General features: G+C 40.6%; 1 protein-coding gene across 1 annotated transcript in view; it reads right to left on the bottom strand.

The window, feature by feature from the left end:
• The window catches only part of RALGAPB (Ral GTPase activating protein non-catalytic subunit beta), a 60,838-nt gene that overhangs the window by 26,664 nt on the left and 20,523 nt on the right, over window positions 1–13,651 (bottom strand). Inside the window, exons 11-18 of the mRNA XM_058814468.1 lie at window positions 10,408–10,443; window positions 8,462–8,663; window positions 6,909–7,076; window positions 6,033–6,147; window positions 5,651–5,798; window positions 3,067–3,131; window positions 2,772–2,904; window positions 680–813 (exon numbers count right to left, since the gene is read on the bottom strand). Coding sequence (XP_058670451.1) covers window positions 680–813; window positions 2,772–2,904; window positions 3,067–3,131; window positions 5,651–5,798; window positions 6,033–6,147; window positions 6,909–7,076; window positions 8,462–8,663; window positions 10,408–10,443 — 1,001 coding nt within the window. The remainder of the gene's footprint in view (window positions 1–679; window positions 814–2,771; window positions 2,905–3,066; window positions 3,132–5,650; window positions 5,799–6,032; window positions 6,148–6,908; window positions 7,077–8,461; window positions 8,664–10,407; window positions 10,444–13,651) is intronic.

Below are 13,651 nucleotides of genomic sequence, written 5' to 3'. Positions count from 1 at the left end.
AACATTAACCTGGGAATACATTTGAAAAGATAATATATTTCCACATTCCCATAATCCTGGAAGAAAAAGAACAAACCAAGAAGACCCTGGCTTAACCACACAAGCTGCAGAAAGCCCTGATTCTGTATGGTCCTCTGTAAGATCCAATAACACACATTAATTCATTTCAGAACACCTTCAAGTACATTGTTCAGCTCACGCTACTGCAGTTGTGAATAAACACCCAGTCCAATATGGCTCAGTGCTGAATTAATACTCTAAAAACTGCCTGAGACACACATTAAAAGAGATCTGTTGACTTCCTGAGGGACTATGACAGGAAATGCTGAATTGTCACACCAGGTTATAATGGCTGCTCTAAGTACACCTCCTATTAGCAATACACTACATTTTATCCAGCTCTAAAAACTATTTCCAAGATGAGAGGGAAGAGGAAAAATGGTGCAACAGAAGTTTCAGCTAAAAAGCATTCCCACACCACGTCCTGTAAACACAGTGTGTTTACACTGGGAGAAAATTACTTGCAATAGCAGTACTGTTTCCTTTTAATTTCCAAACAGAAGAGTTGCCAACAAACTCAGCCACAGAATCTGTTTTGTGCCATAACTTTCACCCAAGGCAGCAGGACCACAACCACCCTGTGAGAAGGGGCCAGAGCACACCCAGCTGGATGTCTCACCTTTGCCAGTCCAGAGAGCAGCTCCAGGGCAGCCAGGGAGATACTCATGTCCTGCCTCCACTGGGAGTTGAGCCTTTGGGTTACCAGGTGAATGCTGCGGATCAGCAATCCAGCAGCTGTATCTGTATGAAGAGCTAGGATATAACCCCAAAACCACACACCACAGGGAGGGAAAATAACTAAGCATTAGTGACAAAAAGCAAAGCACAGGCACAAGGCAAAGCAGACACAATACAGACATAAAATAAACCCTAACCATCTTGAAACTGGTTGATGCGTTTTGCACAGCCTAACTCGCTCACATATTCTCCAGGCATTATACAAACCCATTCGGACCAGCTAGCTAAATTTAATTTTTTAAAAGACATTTTGAATAATCCCAGAGCTCTGCTGCATTTCAGCAGCAGAACAGCCAGCTTCAGGTTTTGCTATTGTATTTAAATTGTCTGTCATGTTATGTCTTTTAGTCTCTGGAAAATACATGCTTTGGTAATGTATATTAAGCATTAGAAGTTGTACTGAGGAAGTAAGGAGAACATGTCATTTCAGATATCTGTGTCAGAAGTTAACCATTCTATCCACACCTAATGTTTAGCAAAAGCTGCACTAGTTCAATAGACACAGATAATGAAAGAATTAGTGCTAGAGAAACAATTCTTTTTAACCTTCTGTTTTCTTGAACCTTTAACTGAAAATTTATCAGTTAAAGTATCAGTTGCTCTCACTTCAAAACTATGAAACATAAATACTATCCGTATTTGTTAAAACTGAAGTATGCAAATTAATGTCAGAAATAAAAAAATGGTCAATGACTAGTTATAAAGAGACATGAGAACTATGACAGATAAGGCATATGCTTCCCAAAATTTAAATTACCTTATTTAACACTCCAGAACTATGTCCAGTGTCATACCAGGAGCAGATTCAAGAGTTTGCTATGGCTAAACAGTAACAACAGACCACCATGTTTTCAGTTTTCTCTTGTTTGGAGCATCTAGTGGAAACACTAATTCTTTTCATAAGCCCATTACAACCTTACCTTCTGGGCACAGGAAATTTTAAAAATCCAATAAAATGAAAACACTACAAAAATATATTTCAAGTTATGTCATGGTATGAAGACTGCAATTCAAATATTTAGAAGATTTTTTAAATCTTACAAATGGGTATTTTTACAAGCACTCATCAATGAAAACCCACATAAATTAAACATACAATTCAAATGGTGTGCAGAAAACTAGCACTTTGATAACTTCAAACAAGCAAATCCTTGGGAAAAGGGAAAGTACCAACATGTTTATATGAATCCCCAGAATATACTGAAGCCTTTCCTGATAATCTCCCTCCTCTTGCTATTTACAGAACTAGATAAAAAAACCACCAAACATTTTTGGTTGGTGATGATAGAACTGTCACTCTAGGCTACAATATAATAAAGGTGATTTGTTCTCACATTTAATTGGCCAACATCAGTTAAACTCAAGACCAAAGGAGCAAATGAAATTTCAGGATCTTGACAGTCAGCCAGCTTACCACACACAGATTTATAACATGGATTTTACTACAAAGAGTCAAAAATGGACAGAACAAGACATAGCAAACTAAAGTTAATTACTAAATTCTATTGTTACAGCATATGACATACCACAAGCCTCCTGATTACTTGCTCTGTAAAAGTCAGAGTCCCTGGAATGTTCTTAAAATGTGGTTTAAGAAAAGGTGTTGCAGAGGTCAGGTGAGTATTTGGAATGCTATCAAAACTAATGAAGTGATTAATTTAAACTTGATGTACATATATCTTATTCTTGTTGACAGAAATTAAGTATCCTGAAAACTTCAGTTAAAGTTTGCAAACACCTTTTTCATAAGCTTTTACATTCTGATTTTGAAAATGTTTATAGAGTCCTTCAGTAGGGTTAAAACAACCACTGGAAGGGCACATGTGAATGCAGACTTGCAGCACACAGCTGGGCTATCCCGCTGGCTCCAAACACCTGGGCACATTAATCCTTTGGCCAGACCTGTTACAGAAAAACCCAGAACACACCAAGCTGGTACACCATGCCAGGGTTTCCCAAAGAGCTCTCCTTACCATAATCCCTCAGGAGGGCCTGTGCTGGCCGCTCACTGTCGGGTGTCGTGGGCTCTGTGCTGCCACCGCTTGCAGTGCTAATGCCACTGTTGGTGCGACTGTGGCTTTTGAAGAGGTTGTTTTCACCACCATTCTGCAGAGTGAAAGGCAGTTTAGAGAGATGAGAAAACTTCTTAGTTCCCCATGTTCTCACATGCAAAAGACCAAACCTCAAGATGCTACCCGAGCCCCTTCCAGTAACAAGTGACGAATGCATTCTTTCTGAAGAAGTAACTTCATAAACAAAAATACTCACTGTTTCCATCTGACAGCCAATGGCTTCTAGCAGTGCTGAATCCTGAACAATATTTAACATTGCACCTGCAGAATCAGATAGAAGAAGGTAACTATGGACTACAGAAGAATTCACTACTAAAAGTCACCAAGCAGCACAGAAGGTCTAAAGTAGAGGTTTGCAGTCCTGTCTTCTAAAATCTCTTATTAAAACACAGGACTTGCTTTGAGCTTAGCCATTTGAAGTAGATGAAATTTGAGACAGAGTGTAGTTTCAGCTATGTTAAAAACGCCTTGAACAGAATCTAAAAAAGACTGAGAGGGGATCTCGTCATTACACATCAATATCTCAAGGTGGGTGTCCAGAGGATAGTGCCAAACTCTGTTTAGTGGTACCCAGCAACAGGACAAGGAGTAACGCACAAACTAAAATACAAGAAGTTCTACCTTGACATGAGGAAAATGTTCCATCCATGGAGGGTGGCAAAGCACTGGAAGAGGCTGCCCAGGGAGGTCATGGAGGCTCCCTCTCTGAGGACATTCAAAACCCAGCTGGACAGGTTCTTGTGTCACCAGCTCCTGCTGACTCTGCCTTGGCAGAGAGTTAGACTGAATGATATCCAGAGCTCTCCTCCAGCCCCAACTGTTCTGTGATAGGTCTGTCAAATTCCTCAGTTTGGAAGGATTTTGGCTTCACAGAAGGGCTGGAGTGGTTCCTTGTCTCATATCAGACTGTGCTCATTTAAAAACTCAGGTTACCTGCTTGGAAGCATCACCTCCAGATGATGAGGAAAGCAATAAGGACATGGACCTGAAACTGGCTGACACTGGCCCATTTAGTGGCTTCAGTTTAAATTTTCTGCCTCCTTCCCCTGTCTCATCCATCAATGAACATTTAGGAAAACACAACTTACTCTATGAAGGGAAATGACAGGACAAGGGGGAATGTTTTCACACTGAGAGAGGGCAAGGTGAAGTGGGATGATGGCCAGAAATTCTTTCCTGTGTGGGTGGGGAGGCCCTGACACAGGCTGCCCAGAGAAGCTGTAGCTGCCCCATCCCTGGAATGGTCCAAGGCCAGGCTGGACAGGGCTTGGAGCAACCTGGGCTAGTGGAAGGTATCCCTGCCCAGGGAATGAGGGTGGAATGCATGGTGGAACAACAGGAGCTTTAAGGGTTTTTCCCAACCCAAATCACTCTGTGATTCTATGAAATGCACCACTTGCTGCTAAACATTTATTGGCAGATGGAAACAAACCCTGCTTTTTTTGAGAAGCTGGTGGCACATGTGAGAATTTCTGGCTAAAGTGGAGATTCATTAATCCCCTCCAGCTAAATCCAGCAGGAAATAACTTCACATATGGAAAAAGGAGCTTCAGAGGAGGATTACAGGGCAGGTGAACTGGCAGGGACTAGCATGGGAATAATAATTCCCAGGAGAAAAGCCATTCCAGGTAGAGCAGCTATTCAGCTGGCTGCAGACCAACTCAGTGTGAGGGGCATAGGACTACAGGGGTGGGATTTAACAAAGCATCACCCTGAGGTGTCAGACATAGTACTGGAGGTGGGACAACCTCAGGGGCACCAATGCTCTGAGAGTCTCACTTGGCAACCACAGATATTCTCACCCCTTCACAAGCACTGGGTGCAAATTATTCTTTCAAATCACTCTCCTCTAGTCTTCTGCAAGAAAAGAAACTGCTTGAACTATTGGAAGATAACCTTCCAAAAATCTTTGCAGACTTGGATTTGTTTCCTTTCCTTTAGCTATACATCATTTTCTTGCCCTCCCCTGTTAAGCAGGTAAACTATCTGCCTCCCAGAACAAGGTAGACACTCCTATCACACCACAAGACTGTTGCCTTTTTAAACAGACAAAAGGAAAGTGGTAAGGGCAAGAACACCATCATGTTGAAAAAACTACTTCTAAAAAGAGAAGAATAAGGGAGGACAAGTAAGAATAATAGGCATGTACATTTGTACTTATCTGAAAACATACTTAACTTGACAGATTTGCACTATCCAAGTTTTCATCTTCTGCTTCCTTTCTGAGTATTCAGCATAATGTTAATCCACTCACTACTTTGAAGAGCAGTGTGATAAACTGTGCATAGTGCAGCTCCACACTCTATGCCAAAACTTTTGGATTTTGTCTGAGGATTTACACACCACTAAAAAAATGTCATCTGTATTTTGCCAATTTTGCTGGATGACCAGTCACCAAAATGTCAATATGTTTCTTAGGCTTAACCATGCCAAAACCTAAGGTTTTCTCTGAAATCCATTAATCAGGAATCATTCCTAAAATCACTACATTTTTACCTACTTCCATTTCCAGTTATGGCTGACTTTCTGTGCTAGAATGTGCTTCACTCTTGCTTCTACTTTTCAAGTACTACTCCACATAAAAAGGGAGAGATTAACAAAAATGAGAGGCTTTTTAAGATGTTTTCATAGTATGAGGGAGATTACACATATGACAACCTGCCAGGAATTTAAACCTTCTTCTTGCAAAGCAACACATCACTAATAACCCATATTATCCCAGGACAGATTAAGAAAGACATTTCTATAATACAGTTAATAAATCAAAAAGCTGAAATAACCTAGTATCATTTGAGTGTTGTTGGGATCAGTTTCCGTTTGCAAAGCTCCTATAAGGATATTCACAAGCCTCAGCTTCAAGGACAGGAATGTTACTGGTTTATCATATGCTGAGCTTTCATCATTGCTGAATTTCCCTTCCAGGACAACCTGAAGAAAAAATACATTTATTTCAGTATCAATTAAAGATCATGCCAGCAGGGTTTCAAAAGCCAGTGTTCACAGCACACATTGCTACTGACACACTGTAATATGTCTTACTGTTTCACATTCAGTGGAAGAGTTCCAGTGCTAAAGAAAACACTCAATACAACCCACAACCCATTCAAATCCCACTCCCAGGAAAGAAAAATGGAACACAAAACATAGTGATAAATGTCCTACCTCAGACTTTATTGTTCCAAAATGATGAGGGAGAGGCAACAGAGACAGCAAGATGTTAATAGAAGCTCTTCTTAGCTCTGTGGGGTTTACATAGATTTTAAACTTTGAGAGTTCCCTGCAAATCAAAGCATCAGACAGTTAACCAACTTTTCACAAGAATCTGGAGCCAAATGCAACTAAGTTAATATCAAATATACACCCACCCAATGGTCATAAGTAATTTGCAGTATGCAATGTAGCTGTTTCTTTCTAAGACCTATCCAAAAGAAGCAGCAGCTCAGATTTAAGCCCAGGAGATAAAGAATGCTTTTTGTCTAAATGCCTAACATCAAAATGAAACATGGTACCAAGACATAACACATACATTGAAGAAGACATGCAGAGACTACTATTAAGTGCCTAACTTAGCAAAACATTCAGAAATCTATAAAGCTCCGATAAGAACGTACTCCAACTTCATCAGTATAAATTATCAACTTTTCCATTTAATGATGCATAAGACTATTTACTTATTGAATACACTGCAACAACAGCCATTAATGAATATCTTGTGAAAGTCTACTTTAAAATCAATAGACTTTCAATATATTTTTGACATATTTCAATATATTTTCCTATTCTTAAAGGCACTGCTTTGCATCAATATGCAGCTAACAACTCATATATTTAATTTAAGAACTGTTATGGCTTTAAAGAAAACTGCATTAAAGAAAACTGAACATTTGAGCTCACACAGTGTTGCTATTATTACCATTGAATACACACACACTGTGGGCCCAACATCGCAGAATTCCTTTGGTGAAATTATGCAGGAATGACAAAAGACAAATACCTCTCAACATCTCTGATAATGTTTATGTGGAAATGGCAATTTACCTGTCAGGTAAAATAGTCTCCAGAGCCGAAATGAAGTAGGGAACCACAACATCAATGCCTTTCAGGTCACAGCAGAACAGAGGAGGGGAGTTTAGAATAACACTGGCAAGAACCGGGTGGCAAATGAAATCTGCTATCTGCAAACCCTGAATTAAAAGCATGTAAAATCTGACAAAGAAAGATAAGATTTAATTATTTGCACATAAAATCATCAGAATCCCACATGATTCTGCAGCCACTATTTGATCTTGTCTATATAAAACAAAGTTTCAAAAACAGAGCTAGGAAACGTTCATATAAATCTTCCCCTATGTTACTTAAGCACAGGCAAGCACACCTGACCAGCTTAATAAACCCTCACAAATGACAGGTATTTCATATGAAAAGCTAGTGCAGCACAGTTTTACTGAAATCTTTGACTTGTTGCAACACCCAGACTGGGAGCTGAGGAAGCACAACCAGCTGGTTACTAAGAGTGGATCACCTGCTCTCCACTACTCCCTTCCCATGTAATGGTGGCAAGATCTTGATTTTAACTCCCCAATATAAGAAAAATACTGTGAAACCTTGGGGGAGGCAGTGGACAGAACAATGGACAGAATGTCAGGACAAGACACACTGATCAGCAATTTGGAAATCAAGACTAATCTTAACCATCATAACCACTTCAAATGAAAAAGCAAGGGCAGAAACCCAGCTACCCAGTTAGCTTCTTTTGCAGGTTCTTGTTAGAGAACATGTATGCCCTCTTAATTGTTTCAAAGGTCTTGCAGACACAGAAGAATCCCACTGACTGGCCAAGAGAAATATGAGCTATCTATACAAAAAATACAACATCAAAGAAAAAATATTGTTCAGTCTTCTGGGAAGTTTTAATGCCATCTGGGACAAATATACTTAAAAAGTTTGAGAGAATCATTATTTAAAACTGATTCTCTGCCTCTAGCATTTGCTATTTTACATAACAAAAAATTGTGAAAAAGGTATACGATGACAGGTGATACTGCTTCATTTTCTCAGAAATAAAACTGAACACAGAGGTAATTCAAACACAACTGTTTCAAATAATGGGATATCACTGCATTTCAATACTCAGAGGGTGAAAAAAAAACAACTACAAAAAACCAAACCCAGCCATGTGGGATGTGGTATTTGAAAACACAAGAACCTTTACAGTCTAATAAAGTGTACAAAGTCTTATGCCTGCACACTTATTTTTTCCATCTGATCAATATTCAGTGACAAACTCAACAAAAATAAAATACAGGAGGCAAGAAAGTGCCAAAGAAAATGTTCCTTCCAGCTTAAAGCACTTTAAGGTACTGTCCTTCAACTGAAACTTGAAGAAAACCCAGTGATAAGCAGCATCATGAAAATGTGAGAAGAAAACAGTGCTGGGCTTAGCCAGGAATCCCACCTCCAGCCCCTGTAAGCCAGCTAGATGTTTTTAGACTGGCAACACAAGATTCAGACAGCAAGTGAATGCTATTCACTGGGAATTAGTCTGCATCATAAAGGTACACCAATAAAGCAACTGGAAGATAGGTTAGTACCGGGATAGGTAAGCTGGTAATATTTCCTCCCCAGTCTTCTTGCTACAAAATATCCTACACAGTGTCCCGCATGCCTCTGCCCTTCCTGCTTCATAGTTGTCTGGGAATTCACTTGCATCAAACATGGGGTTGGAAGCCATAGTGTCAGTGGACATTTGGGATCCTTTCCGGCGGAACTCCACACTAGCCTGCGTTGCTATAGCTGGGAAGAGAAAAAACAGCATTTCACTGTGTGTGATAATGTACAGAATAGGCTCATGGGATCCTGGACACAAAGATCAAGTCCAATTTAGTAGTTAATATGAAGCTATTAGTTCACTGCATTTGAGCCAGTGCCTCTGTTTAAGAAATATTTGTGGGTGTACCTAACTTGTTTACTTCATAAGGATGACAACAACTGACCTTCATATCCTAGAGACTGTCCCAGCTTTTTGCTGGGAAGAGAGCACTTATATCCAATACTAGTTTCCTACCCTCTCTCAAAGGGCAAGGATTTGCCTCACCTGGTTCTGGTCTCCACAAAAATGAAATGCCACCTTCCCTTACTCTCTTAAAAAACAAAAAAAAAAAAATTTTCAATGGTGCCATTACTGTTGACCTCCAAGGAAGTGCTTCGCTTCCAGCCAGCCAACTCATCTCATGCTGCCCTGAATACCCAGCGGCTTTCATCCAGGTTTGTTGTACAAAGATATTTATTAAAAAATAATCAAAAATTTTAATGCACCGTATGACAAAGAGAAGGTTGTGGAATCCCATTCTCCTAATTTTGTCCTTTTCCTCACATGATCACTAAAACTGCTAAATAAATTACAGAGCCTCCGTAGAGCAGCCACCATGGGCTGGCCATCTCCTGCTCCCTTACCCTACAAGAAGCTCTATGACCCTCTCAGAGGGTCCTGACCTGGTTCTGCCCAGCTCTGTGCTCCCTCCCTGCAGGCCAGTTCTGCCAGTCCACACCACTCCAATCCATGTCTTTCTGCAGAGATTTCTGGTCTCCCTTTCACACATCAGCATTGTGTGGATACAAGACTACTTGCTCTGTTGCCTACATCCTGTCTTCCAGGATAGCTACCAAAACAAAATATATACTACACTCAATGTGATTTTTTTGAATTGTTTTTCCTCTTCCTTGGACAGCTTTGCTCTAGGATTACTAACATCTTAAAGCGCGTGTTCTTGTTTTCAGCTAAGACTAGATGGTTTTCCAAAACTTTTATAAACTACAAAAGCAAACAGCAGACAATGTGTATTCCTGACATAATTACACCTATGTGTTTCTACCAGCAAAAGAGAACTTCTCCTGTCTCAGCTCTGGGACACTGGGGAACAGCAGGTTCAGAGTCAGCTTTGCAAACAAAGGCATGTTAACACTTTAGCAGTTGGAATACCAATAATTTACAGATAGGGTGCTTTTTTGTTTTGTTTTAAAGGAAATGTCTTAATGACAAGTGCCTACTCCTAATTTTTTGCTCTGAAATTTATCATTTAACCTATGTTTACCTCATAGATTTTCATTGGCGTTAAGTAGAAAAATAAGTACAAATCTTTATGCATCTTCCCATGAGCCATTTTTTTCCTAAATAAGCTATCCAGCAATATACTGTAGTTGGAAAAAAACACTACATGCACAATGCATACAAATCAAACACTAGGTCTGTAAAATAAGCTTTAAGTAAAAAAAACATGGTTAGTGCAAAGTCCTGAAATTCATGACATGATCACAGACTAAAGTACAGAAAAGATGGGTCTGATTCAGGCAGATTAATTTGCTTTTGCCAACAATCCTCCCCATTCAAAAACACACACAAAAAAAATTACTTGTCTTTTTCAAGTAAAAGTGCAAAAGCTACAAGAGACAATGAGAATGAATTTACAAATAAAATATGGGATTATGGAAAAAGAAAAGCATGACCGCAATTAAGGAAAAGCTACTGGTTCCTACTTACAAGATTTATAAGAAAGAAGAATTTGGATAAAAGATGCTGCAAGATAATAGAAATAAAATGGAAACAAATCAAAGGACAGCAGTAGTTATAAAATACTTTTAAGATGGTGAAATTGTAATATAAGTTAAGAAGCTTTTAGCTTTCTAAAAAATAGATTAAAAGCTTTATGATACAGCAAGCTTGTTAAACACATAGGAAATTGGCATACAGGTCCAAAATTATGGTTTTGAAAGTATCATGCAAAACAATGAACAAAAAGTTACAAAATACTACTAATATTTAGAGCTGTTCATATCAAGATACACCAGTTCTTTAAAAGAAGGTATTAACCCTTGTCAGCTCACAGACCTGTCCCTATGCTGCAGTGCACTGGAGCATACACCAGGCTATCCTAAGGCTCCTCTGAAATGGAGTGTGTCTTGCAGAGGGAAAATTACTTACCTGCAACCTCCTCACAGCAGCACTCCTCCTTCCAAACCAGGAGTTCTCAATGGCAGTACAGCTCCTATTTCCCTAAGCCAAGAAGCTAACAACCAGAATACCTGAGCATGCCTCCCCTGACCACCAGCTTCATTAACAATCTTCCAAAGCAGAAACAAAAGGTAGAACACTCCCAGAAACATTAACATCTCAAACAACGCCCAGAGAAAGAAGAGAGTAAGAACTCCAGCAGCCAGGTACTACCCACCATCTGGGGAGAGCTACTTATTTGAACAGGTAGGGTCAGACCTGTGACCAAGCCCCTCAGCAGCACTCACTGTGATCCCACACAGGTCTGGTTAGAATTTTCTTCTAGAGCCCCAGAAACATTCTGTGGGACATTACTGACAGTAGGGCCAGAAGAGGTGAGGGTAATGATGTACCCCAAAGCTCCACAACTGCAAACAGCCCCAGGGCAATACCAGCAAGCCCTGAGGTGTGTCCTTCAGCTGCTATAAAGTGCAGAGCTGGCACCCTTTAGGTACAAGGACTGAGAATGAGCCCATCAAATTGGAAGATGCAGTTGCTGAAATGCTGGCACAAAGTGCTGGTGAGCTCTCCCCACTCTCAGAGGCTGAGGACAGTAGGTAGCAGTAGCATGCACTGTACAGTCAAGCTTGTCTGAAACACATCCTGCCATTGAACCTGCCCTGACACAGATAGACACACCAAGCTGTCATGCTTGGGTTACCCTCATAGAGGCTCTGTAGCCAATTTCTGATGAAGGTGTTATTTATCATAGGGATGTATTTATCCCACACTATCAGCTACATAAATGCCACACACCCATCTAATTCTAACAACTACACCAGCAGGACCCAGCTGCTTTCAAACCACCTAGGCGTCTTTCAACCAGCCATTTTTACTCTCTCACCACAACACAGTGATGTTTATCAGCTGCCCACCAAAAAACTTCACCAATAAAGTCTGTGCAGAAACTAAAACCTGATAAGGACACTCAAGACCCAAAAGTGTCATGCCAATCATGGCTAGATGATTGCTCTGCTTCAGAATCCAAACAATGACACAGGACTACCTTGAAGGACAGGGCTCAAAGAGCAAAGAGGACAACTGCTTTCCAGGTGATAAGCTCCACCAGCAGCAAACTGTATACAGATGACTTCCAGCTAATCTTAAGAGAGAAAAATTCTCTCTTCCCAAAGACAGACAAAATCAGAATAATCACAAATGTGGAATACCTACAGTTTTCCAGTCAAGAGTTGGTACAAGGAGTTCACCCATGAGATGACAAAAAACTGAAAATCTGTGAAGCAGCAGTTAACCTGATAGAATCAGGAGAGTTGAGGCTGAGGGGGCCTCTGGAGATAGTCAGCTCTCCCCTGCAAAGCAGGGCCAAGTACAGGAAGTTCAGTTACCCTTCTACACATCTAGACAGTTTTTTATCTCAAGACTTACAAAAAGCTTGACATTTTTTCCACCCATCATTTTTCATTACTTCCTTTCTGGAGGTTAAAGAGTTCCAGTGGGAAAAGGTGAGATCTTTGGGCAAGGGAAAAAGGAAGGGTGGAGGGGTAGTCATTCGCATCAGTCTTGATCAAGTGCACTTTATTTCCTAGAGCTCATCAAAAAGGTGTGCAGTAAGATGGGACAAGAAAAATGTTTGTCAGCAGGATTTGTTTAAAACAACCAAACTGAATTCTGAACTAGAGCTTGAGACCACAGCTCACTGACAGGGCCCCTGGAAGGCACTGCACTGAGCTCATAAATCTCTCTGGTAATCACATCACAGAGATTCTCACTGAGACTGTGCCATGTGACAGGAGAAGAGAGAGAAATTCACACTAAAAAATGCAGTGTTCCAGAAGTGCCCCAAGGCACAGAGGTCTCTAAAGGACCAAGGAGCAAGCTGTAATACTTTTTTAAAATGGCTCTCAGTCCTGCAGCCAGTAATGTAACAAAGAAGCCATATCAGTCAGCCAAAAGAGAAAGAATTCTTAACTGCATGGCATTGAAACAAAGTAAATATTAGAAGGGTTTAAAGCTGCTGAGTTCTTACACAGCTGCAGTTCCAGACTTAAAGAAAAATTGTGTGTGTGGGCCAGTGGAAGACAATACTACATGGCAAAGCTGATTTTAAGTGCAGACAATTCCCAATCGAAACATTTGAAGCACCCATAAAAAAAAACAGTGCTTCTTGAAGCTAATGCTAAGAATATCAACCGCAGTGTCAGACATGGGAAGAACATTCCAGGTAGTAGTTGAAGTGTCATGGCTACAAAGGATAGCAGATGGACCAAAACATACAGGAATAGCCAAACTGGAGCTGTAAAGCATCAGATTTATTCTGGACATCTTTCCTAAGAGTAGGGACTGTGGCAGATAACTGTCCCTTCTCTACTGGCCCTCCTCCTCCAAACTGCATCTACATTGGGCAGCAGGAGCAGAGGGATGGGCACAATGTGCAGATCTGATTGTTACTGATGAGTCCCACTTCTGCCATGGGGGGGGCCTTAATACAGACCCCAACTGGCCCACTCATCAGCCAGCACAGCACCTCTTGCCTTATGCTCTTCAGGGAGGAAAAGATTTCACTTGGAGGCATCAGGCATCACAGGTCAGATTCCCAGAATAAAAAGTTTAAGATGTGGATTTAAACCTCTTTCAAAAGACACTGATGCTTCAAGCAGAAACTCCAGGGGCCTGGCCCTTTATGCATCTTACTCATTCTCCCACCTTAAGCAGAGGCTGAGCAAAATAATAAATCAGGCAATCAGAGTTTGGGGCCTCTCTACAGCGTTTCAGA

The sequence above is a fragment of the Ammospiza caudacuta genome, chromosome 15, assembly GCF_027887145.1.
Source record: "Ammospiza caudacuta isolate bAmmCau1 chromosome 15, bAmmCau1.pri, whole genome shotgun sequence".
NCBI classification, from domain to species: Eukaryota; Metazoa; Chordata; class Aves; order Passeriformes; family Passerellidae; genus Ammospiza; species Ammospiza caudacuta.
This window is presented reverse-complemented; position numbering and strand designations above follow the sequence as displayed.